General features: G+C 49.3%; 1 protein-coding gene across 8 annotated transcripts in view; it reads right to left on the bottom strand.

Moving 5' to 3' along the window:
• Positions 1-24,812, bottom strand: part of CCDC7 (coiled-coil domain containing 7) — a 347,366-nt gene that overhangs the window by 252,335 nt on the left and 70,219 nt on the right. For all 8 annotated transcript variants that reach the window (XM_075922671.1, XM_075922670.1, XM_075922665.1 and 5 more), the window contains 3 exons: positions 21,201-21,276; positions 9,666-9,696; positions 7,368-7,466 (listed from right to left, as the gene is read on the bottom strand). In XM_075922671.1, the coding sequence (XP_075778786.1) occupies positions 7,368-7,466; positions 9,666-9,696; positions 21,201-21,276 (206 nt within the window). The remainder of the gene's footprint in view (positions 1-7,367; positions 7,467-9,665; positions 9,697-21,200; positions 21,277-24,812) is intronic.

Here is a 24,812-nt window from a genome sequence, read left to right as displayed (position 1 = left end):
GTACTCTAATATATTGGCCAGTGGGATTGTTGATGGATCTGTGGATTTTTGGCCCACCCAGACATCTGCACCACCTGTGGAGAATCTGCACAACTTGTGGAGGTAAGACTTCCTTGTTGTCACTCTGCGCCTTGGGAGGTGGAGGCATGAGGGGGTAGTTGGGAGAAGGGGAGGATATGTGTGTTGCAAGATGGGAGGAAACAGAAGACTCCTTGTCACTAAATGCCCGTTCCTCTTCCTCTTTGTAGAGCAATCTGTTGAGTGATGGGAAGGATGCTGTTCTAGAAGGAGCTGCCATTGACTTATATTCTACCTGCTGTGGATGTTGGGCTTGATATGGTCCCAACAGATCCCAATAGGGCCAACTGGAAGGAAGTGGCATGGGAGGGAGTAACCATTGCGGTGGTTGCAGTTGCACCACTATATGCTGTGGCTGGGGTTGCTTTGGGGAGGAATGCCATGGGTATGGGTTCCAACCAAGGGCTCCTCGTCTTCATCACTCAACAACAGTGATACCGAACCTGTTGTAGCTGAGCATAAAAAGCTGCCTGATGCAGGCATGCCATCAGTGCTGAACAGAGGTGTGGGTACTGAGGATACCCTAAGTTCCTCTGCAGTGGTGAATGGGGCCAGTACCAGTATCTGTGGTGCCAAGGGCAGCTGAGATGGGACTATGGCTGCTACCTAAGATGCTGATGGTACTGAATGGGAAACCGTCGGTGCCCCATGCTTATGCTTCTTTGGTGCTAAGGGCGGCATAGGTGCAGATGGTGCCGTATGAGACCTCGGCTTCTTCTATGATGGCAGAGCCTCGGGCATAGATGGCTTGATCTTATCCTTCCTCGGCATGGATGTGTATGCCAACGGTGCTGATGGCGCAGATTTAGATTTCTTTGCCTGGCACCTTGGTACTTGGCTTTGCTAGATCCTTGGACCTTCCGGAACCATTGGTTCCAGATGATCCCAGAGCCTCCTTGTCTGGAGCCACAGCAGAGGTTGGAGCAGGGGCACTTTGGGTGCTTGTTCCTCAAGAAAACAGGAAGAGTCACCTTTCCCCTAAGAATGAGATCTCTTCCTAGATTGGTTGGAGGAAGAGTCTCTCAGTGTCGCGCTGGCAGACATGGCCCTTTCAGACATGGCCAAGGAGAATGGCTGACACCAGGGAGAGGAGTGCTCTGGGTCTGAGGCAGGTCTCACTGTTTTCTCAAGTGATATAAGTTTTAATTGAAGCTCCTGAGCCTTCCGCATGCAAGCTGTTAACTGCCTGCAATGCTTGCACTGTGATGTAGCATTTGAATCCTGGGGAACCAGGTATCCCAGGTAGTATAAATCTGCGTGACCAAAAATGGTAGCCATCTAACAGAAGAGAGGGTTTTTTGTTTTGTTTTTTTCAAATTGAAAAACAAAAAATATTAACTCTAAACTAGAATAACTGTGAAAGCTCATGATGCCATGTACATGTTTTTTAGTCTATAAAGTGCTATCAGACCATTTGTTGTTGTTTTTTTCTGTATAGATTAACTCGGCTACCCCCTGAAGCCTATTAACACAGAGATTTTCAAGCTACAAAAAGAAATTGGAAAGTAACTGTGGTTCCTACTGACACCAATGGCAGTAAAGAAGGAACTGAAGGGACAGTTGACCGCACATGCGTGATAACGACACTGCACGTGCCACTTGCTTCGTGTGCACAGCCTACCGGAGGGTACTGCTACTGTAAATCTCAGACTAGGCATGAGGCAGCACCCCAAAGACCTAAGGTGGAGCACCTACAGGGACACTCCTCAAAGAAGAACTTAAGGCTAGATTACGGATGGGGGTTTGGGGCAAAGTCACATCCACTAACTTGTGATGCCTCCCTTAACCTTGGATCCAGGGATGTAAAGAGGTAAATGGGCTCTATATCTATATTCCTACTACTCACCCATCCAAGCAGGTGGACGGGGAATAGAAAAGGAAGGTTGTGAAGGTTGGAAACTGGGCAGAGCCTTGGTTCTATTTAACCAATAAGTAGCCAGTAAAGAGAAGGAAAAGTAATGTGTTACTGGTTTGGTCCTGACTGTAGGCAAGTGAAGGTGCTGAGAAAGTTTTGTATCTCATAGGCATGATTCCTTCTGTAAAGTGTATAATAGATTTTGTCATTTTAAAAATATTGTGACTCAGTTTACCTACTAATGTTTGTATTGTGAGCTACATGTTCTCAATGGGCTAATGCAGGAGACCTGGAGGTAGGGGGAGAAAGAGAATAAATTCAGCGCGCTCTCTCTCACCGAATGCTTCATCAGTCATACAGCTGAGAAATACTGTCTCTTTCCAAGCGAGACAGACACACTTGGCTTAGGATAAAAGAGAGGGGTAACCCTTGAGGAGGGAAAGTTAAAACAAAGGGCATTTGGTTGTATTAAAAAGCAGCCTTGAGAGGAGAGATGATGGCCAGGAGCCAGAACCAGGCGCTGCAGGCATCTGGGCTCTCTTCCCAAACCAAGGCTGCATGGGTTAAGCATAACCTCCTTAACTAAGCAAGGGAAAGCTAAAAGGGGAAGTAAAATTCACTGTTTTGGCCGTCTTTGTTACTTTAACCCATGATCTCTGACTACTGTATTTCTTTTGATCATTAAATGATACTCTGTTTTACAAAGACTTAACTGTGCTGTTGTGTGCACTTTTTTTTTTTAAACAAAGATTCCAAGAGAGGTGACTTATGCAGCAAGCTAACAAATTGGCCCCTTTAAAGGAACAACTTGAATCAGGGGTGCTGAAGCATAGGAACATGGTCTGAGAGTGACAGTGTTGGAGGACTTTCCTGATGTGAAGTAGAACTCTTGAGCCTATTACTGGAAAAAATGCACTCACAAGATATTGTAGAAGGGCTTCAAAGTATACCATACTCTGAAATCCATGAAATCCATGACCTCTTCTCTGCACTGCTGCTGAGATAGCACATGTACCATTCCTTTGACTGTGCTGTTATAGTCTAGCGTTAGGTATGCAACAGAACACACACAAAGGGTATGTCTACACTACAGCGCTAATTCAAACTAACTTAGTTCGAATTAATTAATTCGAACTAAGCTAATTCGAACTAGCGCAGCTAGACCTAAAAACTAGTTCGAATTAGCGTTTTGCTAATTTGAACTAGCACGTCCACACTGATTGGACGCAGGGGCGTGTTTAAGGGCAGCTGAAACCGGTTCTGGCAGGGCATCAGGTCAGTAGTTGCGTTCTGTGGCTGCTGTCTGAGGCTATCTGAGGCTCGTGCTTAAAGGGACCTCCCTGGACAGCCGGTTCTCAGCTTTTCCGCTTGCTTGCCAACCTCGCCGAGGGACAGCAAAGCGTTGGTCTCTGTGCCCAACTGTGTCGGTGCTTCCCTTCGGGGACGCCACCGCAGGTGGCAACATGGAGCCAGAGCTCGCCCTGCACCTTCTGGTGCACTTTCTGGACTTGCTGCTGCAAGCCTGCCAGCAATGGCTGGAGGCTGCCTGGCACCACCTGGTGCACGTCAGCCCCCTGCCTCTCTGCCAGGCTGCCCTGGGGGCCATGGAGGAGCCATGGCGGCGCCCGGATGCCGGCGTGCCCCGCCACATCTGGCGTCTGGACACCAGCAGCGACTGGTGGGACCGCATCGTCCTGGAGCGCATGAGGCCCGCCATCCCCCTCCAGAAGCGTGTGGCCATCGCCCTCTGGAAGCTCTCCACACCGGACAGCTACCGATCCGTCGGGAACCAGTTCGGCGTGGGGAGATCCACCGTCGGATCAGTGCTCATGCAGGTACGGCACTCATCGGCCACTGGACCAGAGGGGGAGGGGGACTGCAAGGAGGGGATGAGCCGCCCCAGGGAAAAAGGGGGGGGGGAGGGAGGAGGCGAAAGTGCCCCGCACTGGTCTCTCCTGGCCATGCTACACGCCACCCGGAGGGGTTGCTTCCGGGAGTGGGGCACGGGCCACTCCCAGGGCACGAACACTCCCAGCCACCCGGGCGCCCCACTGATTCGCGCTTTGCTGTGTCTCTCCACAGGTGGTCAGGGCCATCAACCGGGTGCTGCTCCGCAGGGTGGTCCACCTCGCCGACCCGGACGCCATCATCCGGGGGTTCGGCGCCCTGGGCTTCCCCAACTGCGGGGGGGCCATCGACGGGACGCACATCCGCATCCATGCCCCGGAACACCAGGCCTCCAGGTACGTCAACCGCAAGGGGTACTTCTCCGTGATCCAGCAGGCCGTGTGTGACCACCGGGGACAGTTCACGGACATTAATGTGGGCTGGTCCGGCAAGGCACACGATGCACGGGTGTACCACCACTCCTCCGTGTGCCAGAGGCTGCAGGCCAGGACCTTCTTCCCCGACCGCCACATCAGGGTCGGGGATGTGAACATGCCCGTCTGCCTGGTGGGGGATGCCGCCTACCCCTACAGCCGTGGCTGATGAAACCCTACACGGGGCACCTCAATCCCTCCCGCCAGGCCTTCAATGCCAGGCTGACTAGGGCCCGTATCGTGGTGGAGGGGGCCTTTGGGCGACTGAAAGCCCACTTTCGATGCCTCCTCACCCGTCTGGACCTCACCGAGCACAATATACCTCCTGTAGTGGCAGCATGTTCTTTGCTGCACAATTTGTGTGAGAGAAAGGGGGAGGCTTTCCTGCCAGCCTGGACGGCTGAGGCTGACCGCATGGCTGGCCACTTCGGTCAGCCCCGCACCGCCACTGTCCGGGAAGCCCACCGGGGGGCTGTCCGGATCCGGGAAGCCCTGCGGGAGAGCTTCCTGGTGAAGGAGGAGGAGGACTGAACTCTCCCTGCATGCCCCACTGGGGCTTTCTTCCACCCTCCCCACCTTCCCCTTTCCCCTTCCTAACCACCCTTCCCAATGTCAAATATAGACACCTGTTTTGGCAAACAACATCTCTTTTTATTTAACATAAGTGGGGTGGGGGGACGGAGGCGTGAGGGTGGGAGAGGGGAGGGGGAAACCTGGGAGGAGGGAGCTGGAAGGGGGTGGAAGGGAGAGGAAAGTTCAGGGGTGGGGGTCCGGCTGCTTCTCCCGTCTTGCAACACTGCGGGTGAGGGGGCATCGGGGGGGAATGGGTGTGGAGGTTGGGGCAGGAGGGACGGGGGCTGCGGAGGAAGCAGGAGCAGGGGGAGCAGGAGGAGGAGGAAGTGGGAACCGGTCGAGGAGGCTCTGGAGGTGGCCTCTGAGGGCACGGCCCTGCTCCTCCAGCGCCTCCAAGCTCCGCTGGCGCAGCCGAAAGTCCTCCTGGACCCAGTGGTCCTGGGTGCGGGGCTGGTGATCCAGGAAGCGGAGGTGCCGCCGCTGGTACTCCTCCTGGTTCCTGGCTCTCCTGCTGGCCCGGGTGCGGGCGGCTGCTGCAGGCGGGGTGGTGCACCCTGCAGGCCCAGGTGCTGCGGCTGTGGTGAAACAAGAGCAGCGGTCAATTCTCCCTGGGGCCCAGGTGGGTGAAACCCAGCCCCCCTCTGCAAGGCCAGGGCCCCTGCATGACACCCAGCTGCTGCTCCGTGGTGGGCAAGGCCCAGGCGCACGGTCCCTTGGCTCCCTCTCCCCCCACCCCCCGTACACATAAGGGGAGCATGATGGTACTCACATGTGGAGGCCTCCCTGGCCTCGGACAACACAGGCGAGCGGCTCAGTGGGGTGCCTCGGGGGTCCTGGGCAGGCTGCCGGCAGGCTCCTGGCTCTTGGCGTCCTCCTCCTCCTCCTCGATGTCAGAGAGGGGTCCCTCTGCCCCGGGGTCAATCACCACCCGGGGGGCAGAGATGGCATGAGTCTCCAGGATGCGGTCCAGTCCCAGAAAGTGGGGGCAGGACTCCGGGTCGGCCCCTGGCAGGCAGGCCCGGGAGTAGGACTGCCGCAGGTCCTTTATCTTGCAGCGGACCTGCTCCCTGCTGCGGTGGTGGACTCTGGCGGCCAGGCTGGCAGCCATGCGGCCGTAGACTGCCGCGTTCCTGTGGCTAGTGTGGAGATCGTGGACATTGGAGGCTTCCCCCCAAACCTCGATGAGGTCCACGATCTCCGCACTAGACCAGGCGGGCGCCTGCCTCTTGCGTCCCCGGGCGGGCTCCTGGGAGCCGCCAGGCTGGTCACGGGAAGAGGGGGAGGCATCGGATGGCTGGCTCATGGGGGTGTGCGGTGCACAGTCTGCTGGCAGCGTGCTGGCAGGCTTGCAACTGGCACAAACCCTGTAGCCAGCCCGTGGCCCTTTAAGGGCTCCGGGGCCGGGAGGGGGGCAATAGAGTTTGCCTGGTGTTGGCCAGAGTGGCCAGCAGGGCAAGCTGGGAAGGGCTAGCCTCCCACTAGTTCGAATTAAGGGGCTACACACCCCTTAATTCAAACTAGTAAGTTCGAACTAGGCTTAGTCCTCGTGGAATGAGGTTTACCTAGTTCGAACTAAGTGCTCCGCTAGTTCGAATTAAGTTCGAACTAACGGAGCGCTAGTGTAGCGCCTATTAAAGTTAATTCGAACTAACATCCGTTAGTTCGAATTAACTTTGTAGTGTAGACATACCCAAACATAGGAGCACTTCTGCTCTAACTCGGTAGGGTGTTTAACACCTCGCCTTCTCCAGGTCCCACTCCCACTTCACCCCTTCCCTCAAGCTCCTCCCTCAAACTCCTGCCTCTGCCACACTTCTTTCCACCCCCTCTCCAGAGCTCACCACATCCTCCCTCCTCACCCTGCCTCCTGGAGCTTCTGAATACTGCAAAACAGGTGTTATGTGGATAGGAGGTGCTGGGGTGAAGGGGAAGGAGATCAGCAGGGCCACCAGAGGGTATGAGGTGCTGTGGGAAGGGGAGCAGAGGGGAGGGCTTGGCTGCCAGTGGATGATGAAGATCCATTAATTTTTCCTGATGGGTGCTCCAGCCCTGGAGCACCCATAGAGTCGACATCTATGCATACAATAGAACAAAAACAGTTAAGGACATTTTAAATTAGACAAAAATACTCCAGGCACAGAGATAAGGTCCCTGCAGTTTCAGCTTGTCATTCAAAGGAATGAAGTGAAACTATAGATATCCATGCAGCCTTTTTTTAACAGCCTTAGTTCAAAATTTTCAATGATAGAAAGCACAGCCCTGTTATAAAAGGGACCTAAAATGTATCACCATTATAGGCTGCAGGGGGAGGAGGAGAGGAGAGGGTGCATATAACAAATGGAACTATATACCAGTACTTCAAAAAAAGAAATATTTAAAAAAAAAACAGGAGAGAATGCCATTTTTTTTTCTATTTACTTACACTACAGAAACACATGACATTCTGAAGGCATTTTTCTGGTATCAGACAAGAGTTGCTATTTTGAAGAATGCCCATTTTTGACATTTAAACTGTTTAAAACAGTTTAAGTTATACTAACCCCTAGCTTTTCTTCCTCTTTCATCTTTTGAAGTTCATTCTCCATTATCTGTTTTTCTTCTGATAGCAACTGATATTCATTTAGAATTTTCTGGTATTTCTAAAAAGAGACATATTATAGTTAATTGTAAGAACAAGATACCCTCATTTCAGTTCACCTATTATAACTATTCTTGTTACATAAGTGTGACAGGGCGAGCCAGCCCTGCACTGAATTCACAGGGTTTAGCCAGGTTACCCTGCCTAAAGGAGCCCAGCCCAGACGACCCTGCTGGGCATGCTCAGATTGTAGCCCAGCTATAAAAGCCTGTGGAGCTGCTCAGTCTGGGCTGACTGCCAGAGGAGAAGGACCTTAGGGTCTGTCTACATTAGCTCGTTAATTCGAGGTAGGTAGGCAAATGAGGCGATCGGAGTTGCAAGTGAAGCCCGGGATTTAAATATCCTGGGCTTTATTTGCATGTTCCCGTCCGGTCGCCATTTTGAAATTTCACTAGCCCGAACTCACTGCCGCACGGCTACATGCGGCAGTGAAACGTTAATTTGAACTAAGTCCTTAGTTTGAATTAACTGTTACTCCTCATTCCACGAGGAGTAACAGTTAATTCAAACTAAGAACTTAGTTCGAATTAACGTTTCACTGCCGCATGTAGCCGTGCGGCAGTGAATTCGGGCTAGTGAAATTTCAAAATGGCGACCGGACGGGAACATGCAAATAAAGCCCGGGATATTTAAATCCCGGGCTTCACTTGCAACTCCGATTGCCTCATTTGCCTACCTATCTCGAATTATCGAATTATTGAGCTAGTGTAGGCATACCCTTAGAGAGGAGCTCCTGACCAGCACCAGCCAGCTGCCCAGAAGGGGAGACAGCCAAGCTGCTCGTGCATGTTGGGGTGACTCCACTGCTGCCTACGTGGAAGGAACAACCCCCGGAGCATTAGAGGACCCTGTGGGAACATGGGAGGAGACCTCGTCGGACCACATAGGAAGTGGCCCAGGGAGGTTGCAGGAGCATCCTCTCCTGCCCTGGGAATGTTGGCGCGTTTTGGACGGATTCCCCGCCGAGGGAGTGGTGAGCCATCCTGCCACTCACAGGACCCTGGGCCAGGACCCACTGGAGTAGGGTGGGCCCGGATCCCCCTACCAGGGGTGCCATTTCCCTTCCTCCAGCGACTTGCCATCGCAGGCCTTTCAGCCCTGCCTTAAAGGGCCAACCAGTCAGGGAATAGAGACTTGGGCCAGTGGGCCCTGCGTTAGAGACACTCGCTAACTCTGCATAGAGACTCAGGCCAGTGGGCCAAGGGGCCCTGCCTTAAAGGGCCACCCGGTGACTTTGCGTAGAGACTTGAGACGGGGGCCTGCATTAAAGGAACTTTATACAGAGACTCGAGACACTTCTCCTGTCCTCTGGAGGAGGCAAGAAAGTCAGCCCCGTGACAATAAGGAAGAACTGAAATGTCTAAATGGGAAGGAAGAAACATGCCAGGGCTTAAACATGGAAGGCACTGGACACTCTGAAATTGCTTGTAGTTACTCTGAACTAGCATTTGCTAAAACTCAGAGATTTTGGTTCATCAAAAGTTTTGGTATTTTTTTAATCTGCTTTCATCCCGATTTGGAACCAAAGCAAATTTGCCAAAACTTCTTGGCAACCTGGAAATCCTGAATATTATTGCAGAAACATGAAACTATGGTGTTCCTAAAATAAAATGTGAAATTGGCATTCTTGTTAGTTGCACAGCTTACATGAAAATTAACAAGAATGCATAAACCACTTAGCTGCTCTAGAAGGGAGATAAGATCAATGCTGGAACAAGAATTCTTGGGGCTGCTAGGCTCCCTTCTTCAGATGGGGCGGGGGGGGGGGAGGAAGGGGCAGAACTGTTTTGCTGGAAAAGCACTGACCATTTACTCATCACTGCTAAGGGAGGTATTCAGCACTGTGTAAGTTCAAACCCTTAATTTCCCCCAGACTTTATTTATTTGAAGTCTTCTATTTCTTGGACTTGTGAATTTACTAAGATTAAATTTAAGATTAAATTAGTCCTTTTGTTTTTATAGTATACTGCTGAAAGTGTGTTATAACTGAAAGATAAATGGACTTAGATTATCCAGTATAGGTGTGTATATGTGATACATCTGGACTTTATTTTGATTCTTTAAAAGCCTTTTCTTTTTGCCGAATCAATGAGGGTAAACAGTAATAATTCAATCATTATCTCACATAAAACAACGGGTTTTCCATCAAACTATGATCTAGGAAAGTCACAATTTTAACTTTAAAGTACAGTATACTTACACCCTCTAGGACATCTTGTTCATTTGAAATTCTGAAAAATGAAGCACAACATCCTTCTGATTTATATTTTCCATAATAATTGTCATTTTAAGTCAAGCTGCATGGAATCAAAGTCATTATAAAATGACATTTCACTAAATACTTAGTCCTCTTGAATTTAAATGAACAAAATGTAGTGCAGCATTTGTGGCTATATATTGTTTTGGTTTTACACCCAGGGTGAATAATGTATTTTAAATGGTATCACTATAACTTCATATCTTCTGAACATATAGAGTTTCTGTATTTTGTTTAGTTTTCTTTGTAAAGTATAGATTTTTTTCCCCTCTACTTTAGAATACAATCAAACTAGTGTCTTCATTGATGTTATTACATAGAAGAAGATTACTCATCTTGTGCAGTAACTGAGGTTCTTCAAGATGCGTATCCTGGGCGGGGTACTCCATTTCAGGAACTGGGGTACCCCTATGCCACTGATTGGAGATCTCCAGTAACAGTGTCTAGTCAGGATGCATATATGCAGTAGCTGTTTTGCACTGCCTAAGTTATTGCACAAAGTAACCTTTTTTCTTTTTTGAGTATGTCTCTGTGGATGCTACATGTCAGATGACTATACAGCAGTGCTCAATTATGGAATGATGGGTTTCAGAGTTGTTTGTACAGTTGAGGCAAGTACTGTATAGCCAAGGATTGCATAGGCCTCTGAGCTCTGTGTTACTGCATAGTGATTTGCAAAAGTGTGTACAGAAGGTCAAGTGGCAGATGAGCATAGTTCTCTGATTGTAACATTATGTAAAAATGCAGGTGAGGTCGAATCTGATCTTGTTAATTGGTCACTGGTCCCTGTTGGGGGTTCCATTTTTTGGTACTGGTAATGTTGGGATATGTAAACATTAATAGGGGTCTGGGATAGTGGTAAGGGGTCAGCCACAGCAGCCATTGCCCTTTAAACAGGTATTTCCCTTTTTTCCTGGCAGCCTTGAAAGATGGTTGCACTGAACAGTGTCTTGTTTTGTCTTCACACTTGTTCTGTAAAAACATTTTCAGAGTCCGAGTTCTTTCCCACTCTCTATAAGCTGCTGATTAAGATAGTATGTAATGCTGATTTTAACTAAAAACTAGTAAACAACAAACAGGGGTGCGTATAATTGTATTCGTTGCCTGCTTATTAATAATCATTTTATGGGAGTTAAGATTTTAGGGAAAGTAGTGATAGATGTAGTGATGATAGATTTTTACTAAAATAGATAAAAGGGTGTAACTTGTGCCAAATTGTTGTCACTCGGAAAGTTGTGTTGGGGGGTCTGAGATTAACGTGTGTGGGCAATAAAGCAGTTCTGTTTACCTCATCCACTCCTGGGTTGCATGTTTTTTCTCTAACATCTAGCGTCACGAACAGGATCCCAGGAAAGAGTTGCGCCTGATCATCATGTTTTGATGGATCACATGGGTAAATCTGACAGGCTCTTTACTGCAACAACTGTTAGGAATTTTATTAACAAGTGGGTGGGGAAATGGGGAGGGGATCCTTATGTGGCTCCCTTCTGGGGTCATCAGGATTGGTCTGCCATCCAGGGGTGGTTACGGGACTACCATGCATCCAGGGGTTCCCAGGGTTGTGCTGGAACAGGCTCTGTGTAAGGATCTGTCACGTTTGTAGGAGGAAGTTACTAATCTTAGAAGTAAAGTAGAAACTCCACAGCAGATTGTTGAGGAGCAACATACTGTTAATTATTAGAATGTGTTGGCAGCCAGAATGGTTGAAAACTGCATGGACAAGTTTTAATCATCTTAAGTCAAAGAACCTGGACCTGAAGGGTCAAGCAGACTCCTTAAAGCAAGCTTCTTACTCCCTCCTACTCCTCCTACTTCTGTTACCCCTTCTGCCCCTCTTTAAAGCAAAATTCCTTTTCTCCTCACCCCCTCTCTTCAATGAGAGGTACACAAACATAGGACATTTGAATTTGTAAAGAAAAGGACCAGCAGATGTGGGGGCTAGTTAAAAAGACCACTCTCCTTGCTAAATTAGAAGAGTAATCCTGTGCCCATGGAAAGGGACCATTTAGCAAGAGGAAAAAAGGCAGCAGGGCAGCAGCAATAGAAGGGCAGGGGCCAGCCAGCTCAGCACAGGGACAGGAAGCAAAGGAGGGTGTGGGTACAGACCTTCCGGCAAGGACTGGGGAGTGGCATTGCCACTGATGCTGGTGAATGAACTACTGCTGCATCTAGGGAGCACAGACACTTTTCTGTAGGTTTTACAAAAATAGAGAACATTTGAATGGTACAGAAAAAACCCCTACAGAGCCGAGTATTTGGAATGGAGAGCGCAGCCAACCTAGGCAGGCCCCTGGGGCAGAGGACCATGAAGGGGCCCAGAAGACCATGGCAGAGGATGTCAGGCACAGGAACTATATGGCTATGTCTAGAATGTAGGCTTCTTTTGGAAGAGAAGTTCCGAAAAAACTTCTTCCGAAAGAGAGTGTCCAGACCCACATAAAAGGCCACCCAGAACCACTTCAGCCAGGGTTTTAGGTCACCAGTTGCTTCTGAGGGTATGTCTAGACTACATGGCTCCATCAACGGAGCCATGTAAACTAGTTTACCCGGCATAGGCAAAGAAACAGGGATAGAAATAATCCCCGCTTCATTAAAATAAACATGACTGCTGCGCTGTGCCGACAATCAGTGATCCGGCATAGCGCGGCAGTCTAGATGTGGATCTGTCAGCTGGGGAAGCCTTTGCCAACCGATCCTGAAAACCTCGTTTCACAAGGCATAAGGGATCCGTCGGCAAAGGCTTCCCCAGCCGACAGATCTGCGTCTAGACTGCCGCGCTGTGCTGGATCAGCTGATCGTCGGCACAATGTGGCAGCCATGTTTATTTTAATGAAGCGGGGATTATTTAAATCCCCGCTTCTTTGCCTATGCCAGATAAACTAGTTTACCACGGCTCCATCGACAGAGGCATGTAGTCTAGACATACCCTGAGTGCTGGTGCTGGAGCCTTGCAGAGACGTGCACTTAAAGAGACTACCCTGAACAGCTGTTTCTCTGCTTCTGCAGTGTGTTTGCTACCTCTTTGAGGGACAGCAAAGCATTAGCGGTGACTGCTGTGGTTGCCTTGTTCTTTTTTAGCTGCCACAGGTTTTTTCCTTTGAGCCATGGAGCCAGAGCTGCCCCTGGGCATGTGATGGTGCAACATGGCCATGCTGCAGTTTTTGAAGCACCTTCTGCCAGCTGCCTTCCTGATCTTGACTCAGCTTGACCCTGAGCTCATTCTAGGGACCCTGTCCCTGGGTGTGGCTGCTCCACTCTGGCAACCACACCCCACTGTGGAGAGGCATTTTTGGAGGATCGACACCAAATCAGACTGGTGGGACCGACTGGTCCTGGAGTGGTGGAACAACCAACAGTGGCTCCAAAAACTTCCACATGCAGAAGGCTACCTTTTTGGAGCTATGTGCCTGGCTCGCCCTCACCCTCTGGAGACATGACACCCACTTGCAGCCTGCCATCCCCCTAGGAAAACAGGTCACAATAGCCCTCTGGAAGCTCACCACCCCAGACAGCTACTGGTCAGTGGGCAACCAGTTCGGCATGGGGAAGTCCATCACTGGGGTCCTTATGTGGAGGGAAGTGTTGGATAAGGGGGACCCTCAGAAAAGGGGAGTTGAGGGCTGTGGAGTTGGAGGAGGAGCCCCATCCACAGGGGCTTCTGATGAGTGAGGGCAGACAGCCCTGCTGCTGGGGGGCGATGGCCTCATAGGAGGTGACTCGTGGGGTGTTTGGGGGGAGGGGAGCAGGGCAGGCACCTCCCAAGGGCTCAGGCACCCCCTTTCTCATTCTCTGTTTCGTGTGTTTCTTTGTCTCCTTCTGCAGGTGGTGAGGGCCATCAACTTGATCCTGCTGTGAAGGGTCATCCGTCTGGGAGACCTGGACGCGACCGAGGCCGGATTTGCTGCCCTGGGGTTCCCGAACTATGGCAGAGCCATTGATGGGACCCACATTCTGATCTGAGCACCAGAACATGGAGCAGCCCAGGACATTAACCAAAAGGGCTACTTTTCGATGGTGCTGCGGGCCCTGGTCGACCACTGGAGACACTTTACAGACATTTTTGTTGGGTGGTCCAAGCTTGCGGTGGAACATTTATATGTGTGCAGAAGCGTATGCAAGCAAGGAATACAGCTTTTAGTTCTAGGAGGCTGATATGAAAAACTGCCTCTGCCGCCAACCATTTGCCTTGCATGGACATGCCATCGATGTGTGCCCCCCAGCCCAAAAAGGAGGTGTCTGTAGTCAACTGGGTCGATGGCTGTTGACATTTGAATGGAACCCCTGCTAGCAGATTTCTGGGGTTCAACCACCAACCCAGGGATCTGCGAAGTAAAAGAGTTGGGGTTATCACTTTGTGTGTGGAGTGGTTTTTTTGGAATATACACCAATGCCATCCAGTGTTGGAGACAGAGAAAATAAAGTCTCGCATGTTGGACCACGAAGGTGGTGGCCACCATATGCCCCATGAAGCGGAGACAGGTAAGTACGGTGACTGTAGGGGCATGGATGACTACCATGGCCAGCTCATGTATAACTTGGAAGCGCTCTTGAGGTAAGCACACACGGGCCGTGGTGGAATCCAGACGTGCACCTATGAAATTTATACTCTGCGTAGGATCTGGAGACAACTTTTACTCGTTGATTATGAGCCCAAGTGATAGAAATGTCTGTCTGGTTAGTGTCACCATGCGAAGGAACTCTTGTCTTGACCTGCCTTTTATGACCACGTCTCTGCGCCGCAGGTGAGCCACTACTACGGCCAGGATTTTTTAAAACACCCTGGGAGCAGATGCAAGTCCAAACGTGTCAAGTATCAGAGGGGTAGCCGTGTTAGTCTGAATCTGCAAAAGCGGCAAGGAGTCCTGTGGCACCTTATAGACTAACCGAAGTGTTGGAGCATAAGCTTTCGTGGGCAAAGACCCACTTTGTCAGATGCATGTAGTGGAAATTTCCAGAGGCAGGTATAAATATGCAGTCCAAACGGTAGCACCCAGTATTGGAAATGATCGTCCCTGATAGTGAAACAGAGAAAACGTCTGTGAGCTGGATGTATCGCTATATGAAAATACGCATCTTGCAAGTTGAGGGCTGTAAACCAATTGTCCTTCTCTAGCGACAGTATTATCCTGGAAAGGGTCACCATCTTGAACCTTGGACGGCAGAGGTATTTGTTTAACTTCCTGAGGTCAAAGATGGGCCTCCATCCTCCAGTCTTCTTCTCCGTGAGAAAATACCGTGAATAGAAGTCCCTTCCTCTGAACTGAGGAGGAACGGGCTCTATAGCCCCTATGAAGAGCAAACACTGGGCCTCTTCTTTCAACCAGGTCTCATGAGATGGGTCCCTGAAAACGGACGGGGTTGGTGGATTTTCGGGTGGTATGGCAGTGAAGGGGATGGTGAGCCCAGATACCACCAGTTGTAATACCCAGCGGTCTGATGTAATCGCTGCCCATTGATCTTGAAAATGTCAAAGTTGATGGTGAAAGAGGTGAGTGACTTGGTGTTCCATCACAGTAAGGACTTGTTGCATGCCCTTGACCGAACCATCAAACTTGCTATTTGGAATTTTGTTGATTGTTCAGACAGAATGGTTGGGACCGTCTACATTGCGGGTGCTATCTTGGACGTGATTGGTCTATGGCTCGCTGCTGATGTTGTTGTCTTTGATGGGGTAGTTGTACCTCTACTGGTATGGATAATATCTCTTGTGCTGAAAAGCGGGTGTATACATCCCCAGGGTGCAGAGCGTTGACCGGGAATCTTTTCCGGAGTGAAGGATCTCATCCGTCTTTTCTGCAAACAACTTGTTTTTGTCAAAAGGAAGGTCTTCCACTTTTATGTGAAGCTCCTTTGGAACTGCTGTAGAAGCAAACCAAGATGAGCACCTCATTGTTATTGCAGTTGCGGTGGTGCGAGCTGCTGTGTCCACCGCATCCAAGGAGATCTGCGGACTCGCTCTTGATGCCGTAAAACCCTTCTGCACTAGGGACCTTAAGAGAGGGCGCTTGTTTTCTGGGAGGTACTGAAGAAGCTGTGATATTTTTTCATAATTGTCAAAGTTTTGGTTCGATAGCAAGGCGGCATAATTAGAAATACGTAGGAGAAGGGTCTCCGAGGAGTAAACTTTCCTGCCGAATATATCTAGCTTTTTGGCATCTGGTGTTGTCTTATACTGAGGTGTCTTGGCCCATTGTTGCGCTGCGTCTACCACCACCGAGTTCAGCTGCAGATGGTTAAAGAGGAATTCTAAATTCTTGGAAGGGACAAAATATATCTTGTCCGCTCTCCTGCAGGTTGGTGGTACTGAAGCCGGTGTCTGCCAGATGTCTGCTGCTTCCATAATGGCTTCATTAATAAGGATGGCCACTTATGCGCTCTGCCTTGGATGCAAATTTTTCAGTAGTCGATGCTGTTTCGTTTGTGCTTCTGTTATCTGGATTTCTTGGGACTGAGTCACTCGCTTGAAGAGGTCTTGGAACTGCTTAAAATTGTCTGGTGGAGTCATGGCCGGTGGGAAAACCGCTTCATATGTCGAAGAGGGTGAATGGTCAGGAACTGGATTTTCAGTCTGATGGTCATCCGCTTCAAACAACTGCCATCTTCCAGGTCTGACTGTTGTGTTGTGGACCCCGAACTGCGTATTTGAGAAGTCAGGCGACGGTCACGATGCTGCTGTGGTAGAGAGTGCCCCGCTGACGGTGGATGTCGCGTGAGGGCTGTTGATGCATACGATGATGGGAATATGAATGTGAATGTGATGAGTACGGAGAAGGATGGCAATACTCGTAATATCGATTTGACGGATGAGGTGATGAGCACCTGGACGATCTATTACTGGTATGTCACTTCTCGTGACTGACACATGGGGAATAGTAATAACGTGGCGACCGTCCAAATGGTGGAGAATAGGATCAGTGTCTATAGCAGTCGCTGTAATGTGGGTGGCCATATGGAGAATACCGTCTATAATAGACCTGGTGTCTTGGGCTGTGGTGCCGGTAGGTATGGGGTAGAGGTGAGACATACATTGGCGGAGAAGGAGAAGGACCTGGTGAAAATTTTGGAGAAAGGGAGTGGGGAGTCCCCTGTCTCCGTGCTTTAACTGATGCCTTTGCTGGAGGCTCTGCCTGAATAAACTCCGGCTCCAGCTCCTGCTCCAGTGCTGGTCTTTCAATCAGCTGTGGCACCACTGTATATGCCAGTGCCAGGGCTGTTTGGAACTGGGAAGCACCACATGGCTCCAGAAACAGTACTTGTGATGCCAGTGCCGCAGAGTTCCCACTGGTGCCGCAGCCACCCCTGCGGTTGTCTGCTGCTCCGTGCCGCTTGCTGGGCTGAATAAAGTGATGCCGGTGCCTTTGAAAGATGTGCGCCACTTGTCTGCACGGAGGCTGCCTTTGGTGCCGACAATGTTGCTTGCTGTGTTGCTGGTGCCGGGAGAGTTCCCTCCGGTGCCGCTGCTGCCTGCGTGGTTTTCTGCTGTGCTTTAGAAATTAACCGGTGCGGTGCTGGGGTCTTTGTAACACAGGCACCATTTGTCGGCACCAAGGCTGATTTTGGCACTGAATAAGCTCTATTGGATGCTGCAGACTTTTTCCCTTTAATCCCCGACCCAGATAGTGAAGGTCGCGAGACAGAGACAGAGGATCCAGGTTTACCTCCCACCATTCTTTCAGGTAGAAGTGATCTGGCAGGGGAGATCTTTTTTCTTTTTTCCACAAGTACCTCGGGGGGAAGAAGTCCTTCTCTTGTGGTTCCCCCCCAGCTGTTCAGCATTCCTCACATTGGGGTCCAGTGCCTTGTTGAAGAGGAACATTTTAAGACACATTTCCCTGTCTCAACGAGTGCAGACTGTCATCTTTGAGCAGTGCCCGCACTTATGGGGAATGTGGCTCTCCCCTAGGCAGTGTACACAGGCTGAATGCCCGTCTGAAACTGGCATGGGCTCACTGCATTGGGCACACTTTTTAAACCCTGGAAATCCAGGCATGACTGGGTTAATCCTTTTCTTCTAAAAGAACAAGTTTGTTTGTTAAATCCCTGCTGAACTGCTAGTCAGTGACCACGGAGAGCAGCTTCAAGGAAATGCTAACAAGAGTCTTTTTCTTTTCCTTTCTTTCTTTCTTTCTTTCTTTCTTTCTTTCTTTCTTTCTTTCTTTCTTTCTTTCTTTCTTTCTTTCTTTCTTTCTTTCTTTCTTTCTTTCTTAGATAAGAGAAGAATAGGCAACAAAAGAAGGCTAGCTATTTGCAATTAACTAATTATAGGTTCCCTGAGGGGAAGAAGAACTACTGAGGGGATGAGAGAATTTTATATGTGTTCACTTTTTTTTAATTGTATCACTTTGGTGTATATATAGTCGTGCCAATTTTCTTCCACATATTGATCTGAGGAAGTGGGTCTGGCCCACGAAAGCTCATCACCTAATAAACCATCTTGTTAGTCTTTACAGTGCTGCATAGTCCTGTCTATTGTTCTGGGTACCCTGTACTTCAGAGCTGCTGATGCTGTCGGTACTGAGGTGGCTGCATGGGGGAGCCCCTCTGGCTGGCCAAGCACCCAGAGCCAGAGGTGATGGTAAGCCAGTATGCCATGGTGCACCGCTCCTGCAAGAAGCCAAACAGATGGAGCACTTGACTGCAGTGGAGGGGGCGGTGTGCTCCCAACCTGGTTCACAGGGATTTCTGCAGGTTGGCCCAGCCCTGAGCCCCTTCCTCCAGGTGCCATTTTGGGAGGGCAGGTGGGGGACTTCAGCATCACATACCAGGGCACTGCTGCTCTTCTTCCCCTTCCCCTGTCTGAGATCAAGGAGAAAGTGGACAGCCTGCTGCATTCCCCCTCTGTCCCTCACCTCAGCAAATGGGAGAGGACTGCTTATTGTCCCTGTTGTCAGATAGTAAGGGGAAGGGGGAAAAGAGCAGCAATGGACTAGTATGTGTGGCTGCAGTGCTTCCTCCCCCCCGCTTCCCCCCCCAATAGCGTCCTCGCCCTCCCTGGACACCTTTACATACACCCAGCCCTCTGCCCTGAGCACCGTCCCTGACTTCCACCTCCACCACTCTCCCAGCCTCCTGCCCTGATCCCCACACCCCAACCCTCTATCCTGAGCCCTTCCTCCCACCCCAGCCCTGACTCCTGCACCTCCACACCTTCAGCCTCCTACCCTGACTCCTGAACCCCCACATCTCCCAACCCCGACTCCTTCACCTCCATGACCCCATCCCTGAGCCCCTCCTCACACCCTCAATCCTGACTCCTGCACTACCATACCCCAAGCCCCTACCCTAATTTCTACTATCCCCACACCCTCATCCCCTGCCATAATCCTCCACACACACTCCACACCAAATCTTACATTTCTTACCGGTACTATTCTATCACATCCCCTCATCCTCCCGCCCTGAGGTGACATGACAGTACTTGTAAGAAACTTAAGTTACTTTCACTCCTGCCCAGAGCCCTCTCACTGGCAAATTACTCAGTCCTTTTAAGGAGCCTTTAGAAGAGAAGTCTGCTGTGACTTTTTTTAATCACTCTACCCTCTTTGAAGTTAAAGGCTCTGGGGATGAGTTGTCAGCATCCGAGACCCTTGGAGATGAAAGTGCCTTAAGAGGAGTTTTAATTTCAGCTTCCAGTTCTTATGAGACATCCATTTTAGCTGTGACAGGTGAAGCACTTCTGTGAGACTGTCCTAGGTATCACACTCAGTGAATGTCTGGCTGTCACAGGAACTGCTCCCAGGAGAAGTACCTTTCAAAGCTAGGTCAGCTGAGCATGCCCTTAGGTAGGAGGTGGGGAGGGTTATCAATCTCTAGCAGTGAGGAATGAAGAAGAAAAGTCTGTACTCCTCTTTTCTTTCTTTTCTTTTTTTTAACCTGAAAAAAAATCTAGTCTTCTAAACACAGAGAAGTGCCCACAGATAGGACAGGGAACAAATTAAAGTTTTCTTTCCTTTTTGCTTGCTTGATGTCTTTCACTTTTTTTTTAATCCCAAGGGAGATTAAAAAAAAACCCATTAGCTATTAGGGAAAACAAAAGAAATAAAAACAACTACTATTTATACTAAAGATGCAGATAAGGAAGGGACAACTGCTCTCTCCTGTGAGGCAGCTGAGAAGGAGGTATGGGGATTTAGCTCATGCAGTGCTAGAGAGCCTAGGAAGGGAGAGCACATGTACGGACTGCCTAGGAAGGGAGCCTAGGAAGGGAGAGCAGAGAGCCTAGGAAGGGAGAGCACATGGATACTGCTACCAAAAATCTCCAATTAGAATCTCAGGAATGCACAAACACCTACATTGGAGCACCCATAGTCGGGATACTACTCGACGAAGAAATTCAAGATATGTATATTTTTTCAGTGGTCCTCAACGCGGTGCCTGTGGGCACCATGGTGCCCATCGAGGCATTTATCTGTGCCTGCCGAATGATCTGGGCCGGCCCTGCCCCCGGTGTGCGGCGCATGCGTGGTGCTGGCCCTGGGCACACAGCGCATGGGTGGCCCTTGCCCCGGGCGCACGGCACATGTGCAGTGCTGGCCCCAGACGTGGGGTGCATGGGCGGCTTCTGCCCCGGGCATGCAGCACATGCGTGGTATCGGTCCCAGGCGCATGGCGCATGGGCGGCCTGCTCCCGGGAGCACAGTGCATGCACGGCCCCGCCCCCGGATGCCAACGCGTGAGCGGCTCTGTCCCTGGATGCCCAGTGCGTGAGTGGCCCTGCTCCCGGGCGCCCGGCAGCCCCGAAAGTTTGGGGACCACTGTTAGTTTAAAAGATTACATTTCAATAGGCCCTAAAAGCAAAAGCATCATCTGACAGACAATAAGATCAGGAACAATGTGAAAAATTTCAGATATTATCAGCTATTGATACTACTCAACACAATTTCCACAAGTAATTGCTTCTGAATAATGCATGGCTTTCAGTTTAAACAGTTATTCTTTGCTTCAGATTATCATTTAATGAGTTAACAGAGTACCTTCTAAGAGTATGTCTACACTTCATTCCTCTTTTGAGAGAGGAATGCAAATGCAGACAAGCGAATTGCAAATGAAGCACAGATTTGAATTTCCCACACTTCATTTGTACAACCGTGCCTGGGCACTATTTTGAAATACCCTATACCCATTTTCGCGATCAGGGCTTTTTTGCGGAAAAGAAATCTCTGCTGTCTACACTGGCTCTTTTGCGCAAAAGTCTTTCGGAAAAAGACTTTTGCCCGAACGGGAGCAGCATAGTATTTCTGCAAAAAGCACTGATTTCTTACAGTAGGAAGTCAGTGCTTTTGCGGAAATTCAAGTGGCCAGTGTAGACAGCTGGCAAGTTTTTCCGGAAAAGCGGCTGATTTTCCAGAAAAACTGGCCAGTCTAGACACAGCCCAGGAGTAAGGGTTATCTCTCAAAAGAGGAATGCAGTGTAGACATATGACTTTTTACATACAGGCCACAAACAAAATATATTTATTTGTTAGAAAAACTTCTTACCTTTGTAATTTATTTGTTTGTCTTTCAAATACTTTCATTATGTCTAGTATGCGAGTGCTCATTGTTTCAATTGTTTCTGTAGACAAAAATAAAACATTGTAAAACATTTGCTATGCAAGAAGTTTTAAAGGAAGCTATCAACACTGAAGTAAATTTAGCTTTTTTTCTTCCTATGTCTACACTGCAAGGTTTTTGCACAAAAACAGCTGTTTTTGCGCAAAAACCAGTGGAGCATCCACACGTCAAATACACTTTTGCACAAGTAAATCAACAGTAAAATGGCAGAAGAGAGGGCTTTTTCTGTTGTAGGTAAACCTCCTATTACAAGGAATAACTCCTTTTGCTCTACAGCTATTGTGCAAAAAGGCAAGTGTAAACACTCCAGAGGGAAAGGCAAGTGTGGACACTCCTATGGAAGTGTGGACACTCCCTCCGGGAAAAGGCATAGGTGCTTTTGTGATGTGCTTTGAGGTGTGGACATGCTCTTGCGCAAGAAGGTTTTGCACAAAAATTCTTGTGCAAAAGGCTTCTTGTGGAAGAAGCCTGCAGTGTAGACGTAGCCTCAATGTATTTGCTATGTCTATTCACTTTACTTAAAAGGAATCCAAATAATTGCTAGTGCTCCTACATTAATAAAATTGTGTCTGATGGGAAAATCATTTTTATATGAATATCAGATTTCATTTCAAAGGGACTAGTGTACATAAATATGGCTATATCTAAAGTCTTGTGAATACTCCTGTCTCTTAAAAAAGCTGCAAGCTGTAATTCTCTTCCCAGACTAGAAAATTACCCAAGGCATTAAAATGCCAATAGTGATCCTTGGAGACCCAGCTTATCCCTTGCTCCTGTGGCTCAGGAAGCCTGGACCTCAGTAAGGAGCAATTCAACTATAGGCTGAGCATGTTCAAAAAGGTGGCAGAATGTGCTTTTGGGGGATTAAAGGGAAGGTTTCACAGTCTACTGACTAGATTAGTCCTCAGCAAAAGCAACATTGCCACTGTTGTGACAGCCAACTGTGTGCTCCTGTGATGGGGTATCTGCCCTGCACTGGTCTAAGAAGGGTGAAATCCAGCTCTGGGAGAGGGCTGGGGAAGTGGAGCAAGCAGCTGCAACAGATAGCAGCCAATCAGGGCCCAGATGAGGGCTGTATAAATAAGGGCTCCTAAAAGGCACTCACCCTTACTCCACCCATGGAGCAAGAGGGACCAGACTGTCAGGAAAGCTAGAGACAGAGTAGTGCTGGGGAAAAGCAGGCAGACCTGGTGAGCTCTGGCCTGACCACACTCCTAGGTTACAGGGCCTGAGGCAAGGTCTGAGTGTACTAGGGCTGCAGGTAGCCAGGATAGGAGAAGGCAGCAGGTCCACATCCCTTGCCAATGATGAGTAGCCATTTCAGATTGCCGTTTGCCTCTGAGGAAAGGGGCTACATCATGTCTGGCAGTAAGGACACTGAGGCAAGGGTATAGGGGGTTGGAGGTAGTGTTCCCTCTAAGTCGAGCAGCAGCACAGCTTCACAGGTGATTAATCAGCTGTGCTCAGTCAGAGCCTCAGAGCTTCCTGCATGGAGCTGCCTGACTGAGCGGGGCTGATTAATTACCTGTGAAGCTATACTGCCATGCAGCTTAGAAGGAACAGTGGTTGGGGATTCTCTGAGGGGAAGGACCCCAGAGTGAGGTGGCACGGCAGTAGAGCAATACCCAGAGGGGAGGGCACCATAGTCTGGGAGGGATGCAGGTCCTAATATAAGGTGGCAGAATCCCTAACACATAAATAGGATACAGCAGATGAGATACCAGAAGGGTGTCCAAGGGTGGATTTGAGCTAATTCCCATAGTAACCAGCAGGAGATGCCAAGGCGCTGAATGTTTGACCTGTGACAGCTTCATAATAGCTGTGAGAGTAAGAGGAAACATATGTGGCATGGTAGGGGAGGGGGTTCGAGGCACAGTGCCTACTCAGTCATTACTAGCAATCAGACTACTAAGATAATGAGAACACATCGAGGGGCACTGCAAATCTGAGAGGTTTTGAAAAATAGCTTTTTGAATATCCAGAGAACTACATGACAGTCATGCATGTAGCTCTAAACAAGATGCCCTCTGCATTAAGTATGCTTGCCTGTAACCCACTTCTCTCTCCCCATGCAACACAAACAACAAGATACTGTTATTGAGAAATGAAGCATCTTTATTTAGGGAACCCAAGGAAGCAGAGACAGAAAGGGAATTCAGGGAAGGAGCTTGGAGGGGGAAGGGAGGAGAGAAGGGTAAGTGTGTATTACAATCTACCTGTTCAGCAATTGTAAGGTGAAAGAATGACAGCCTTTTGTTCCAGGACACATCATTGGAGATTGAGTGTTGAGGCTGCCCTGGGAGAGGAGGCTATGGAACTTGGTGAGGAGGGAATGTGAGTTACCATGGGTTGGAGCATCTGGCTCTCCTGTGAGTCTACCACGTGTCATCAGTTCTGCCATGATTGTCAAGATATTCTCTTGTGTCCTCACTTCATGTTCCTATATGCTTTTCTATCTTCACACTCTGCTCACATCTGCAATAAAATTGTCCTCCACACACTTACACCCTGTCCAAGTGGGCGGATTGCATTTGTTTACTGAACATGTCATCCCTAGTATGTTTTTGCCTATGGATTTGTGATAGCCAAACAGCTGAAGAAGCCAGACCCAGGGGAGCGTACAGCAAGCTCGCTGCTGCATCCACTGTAAAAATAAATAAATAAATAAATAAAAAGTGAAGGGCAGATTTTACCAGAGATACATTGTGGAGCATAGAACCTAATTGCTTAGCATACAGGGATGTTTGTCCAAGACAACAGGCATGTGTTATGTACAACGCCAAAGTTTTAAGTGTCCACTATATAGCAGGTACACCACAGAGATCTGGAAGCAGCTGGACTTGGATTAGTGGCAGGCATAAGGAACAGGCTGGGGCTTGCTCTTTTGTGCGCAATACAGAGCTTGCAAATAGCAGCTTCCACATCTAGGCGAGTATTTGTGTTTGCAAGGGGGGGGGGCACAGTGGTATGGCAGCAGGACAGGGCAGGAGCTCATGCAGTGGTCGTGTGTTTGGCATCCCCCATTTGCTGGGAGTGCAACTTTCCCTTCCCACAGGAGCTTGTGGGAGGGAGCAGAAAATGGTCTGGCTGTAGCAGAAGGGCAGAGATTCAGGAGGACGCTGAAGAGCCTGTGGGCAGCAGGGGGAGGTGGTCTGGGTTGGTAGAAGAGCAGAGGCTCCTGCGGACACTAAGGAGTATGCAGGCGGGGGTTGGTTTGTTGGGTATGAGCAACTTGAGGTGTACTGCTGTGGTATCAGTTACATTGCTTCTCCTACTTCATTCAGGTTGCCATATGCTATATCAGTCTTTCCCAAATCACAGAGTGATAAGGATCAGATGCTGACTGAATGCAGATAGAAACCAGGACGTTATGCTGCAATGCTCTGTGCTGCAGTGATGCCGACCATTTACTGCTGGCTTGGCATGGGAAGATGTCTTACTGTGGAAGACGGAATAAGGCAGATCTCCCCAGAAACCTTGTGAGAAGGATGAAAGAGTACCTCTATGAAAGCTTTATAGAAATATGCAAGAAGGATT

The sequence above is a fragment of the Pelodiscus sinensis genome, chromosome 2 (assembly GCF_049634645.1).
Source record: "Pelodiscus sinensis isolate JC-2024 chromosome 2, ASM4963464v1, whole genome shotgun sequence".
NCBI lineage: Eukaryota > Metazoa > Chordata > Testudines > Trionychidae > Pelodiscus > Pelodiscus sinensis.
The sequence above is the reverse complement of the archived record's forward strand: the minus strand, read 5'-3'. Positions and strand labels throughout refer to the sequence as shown.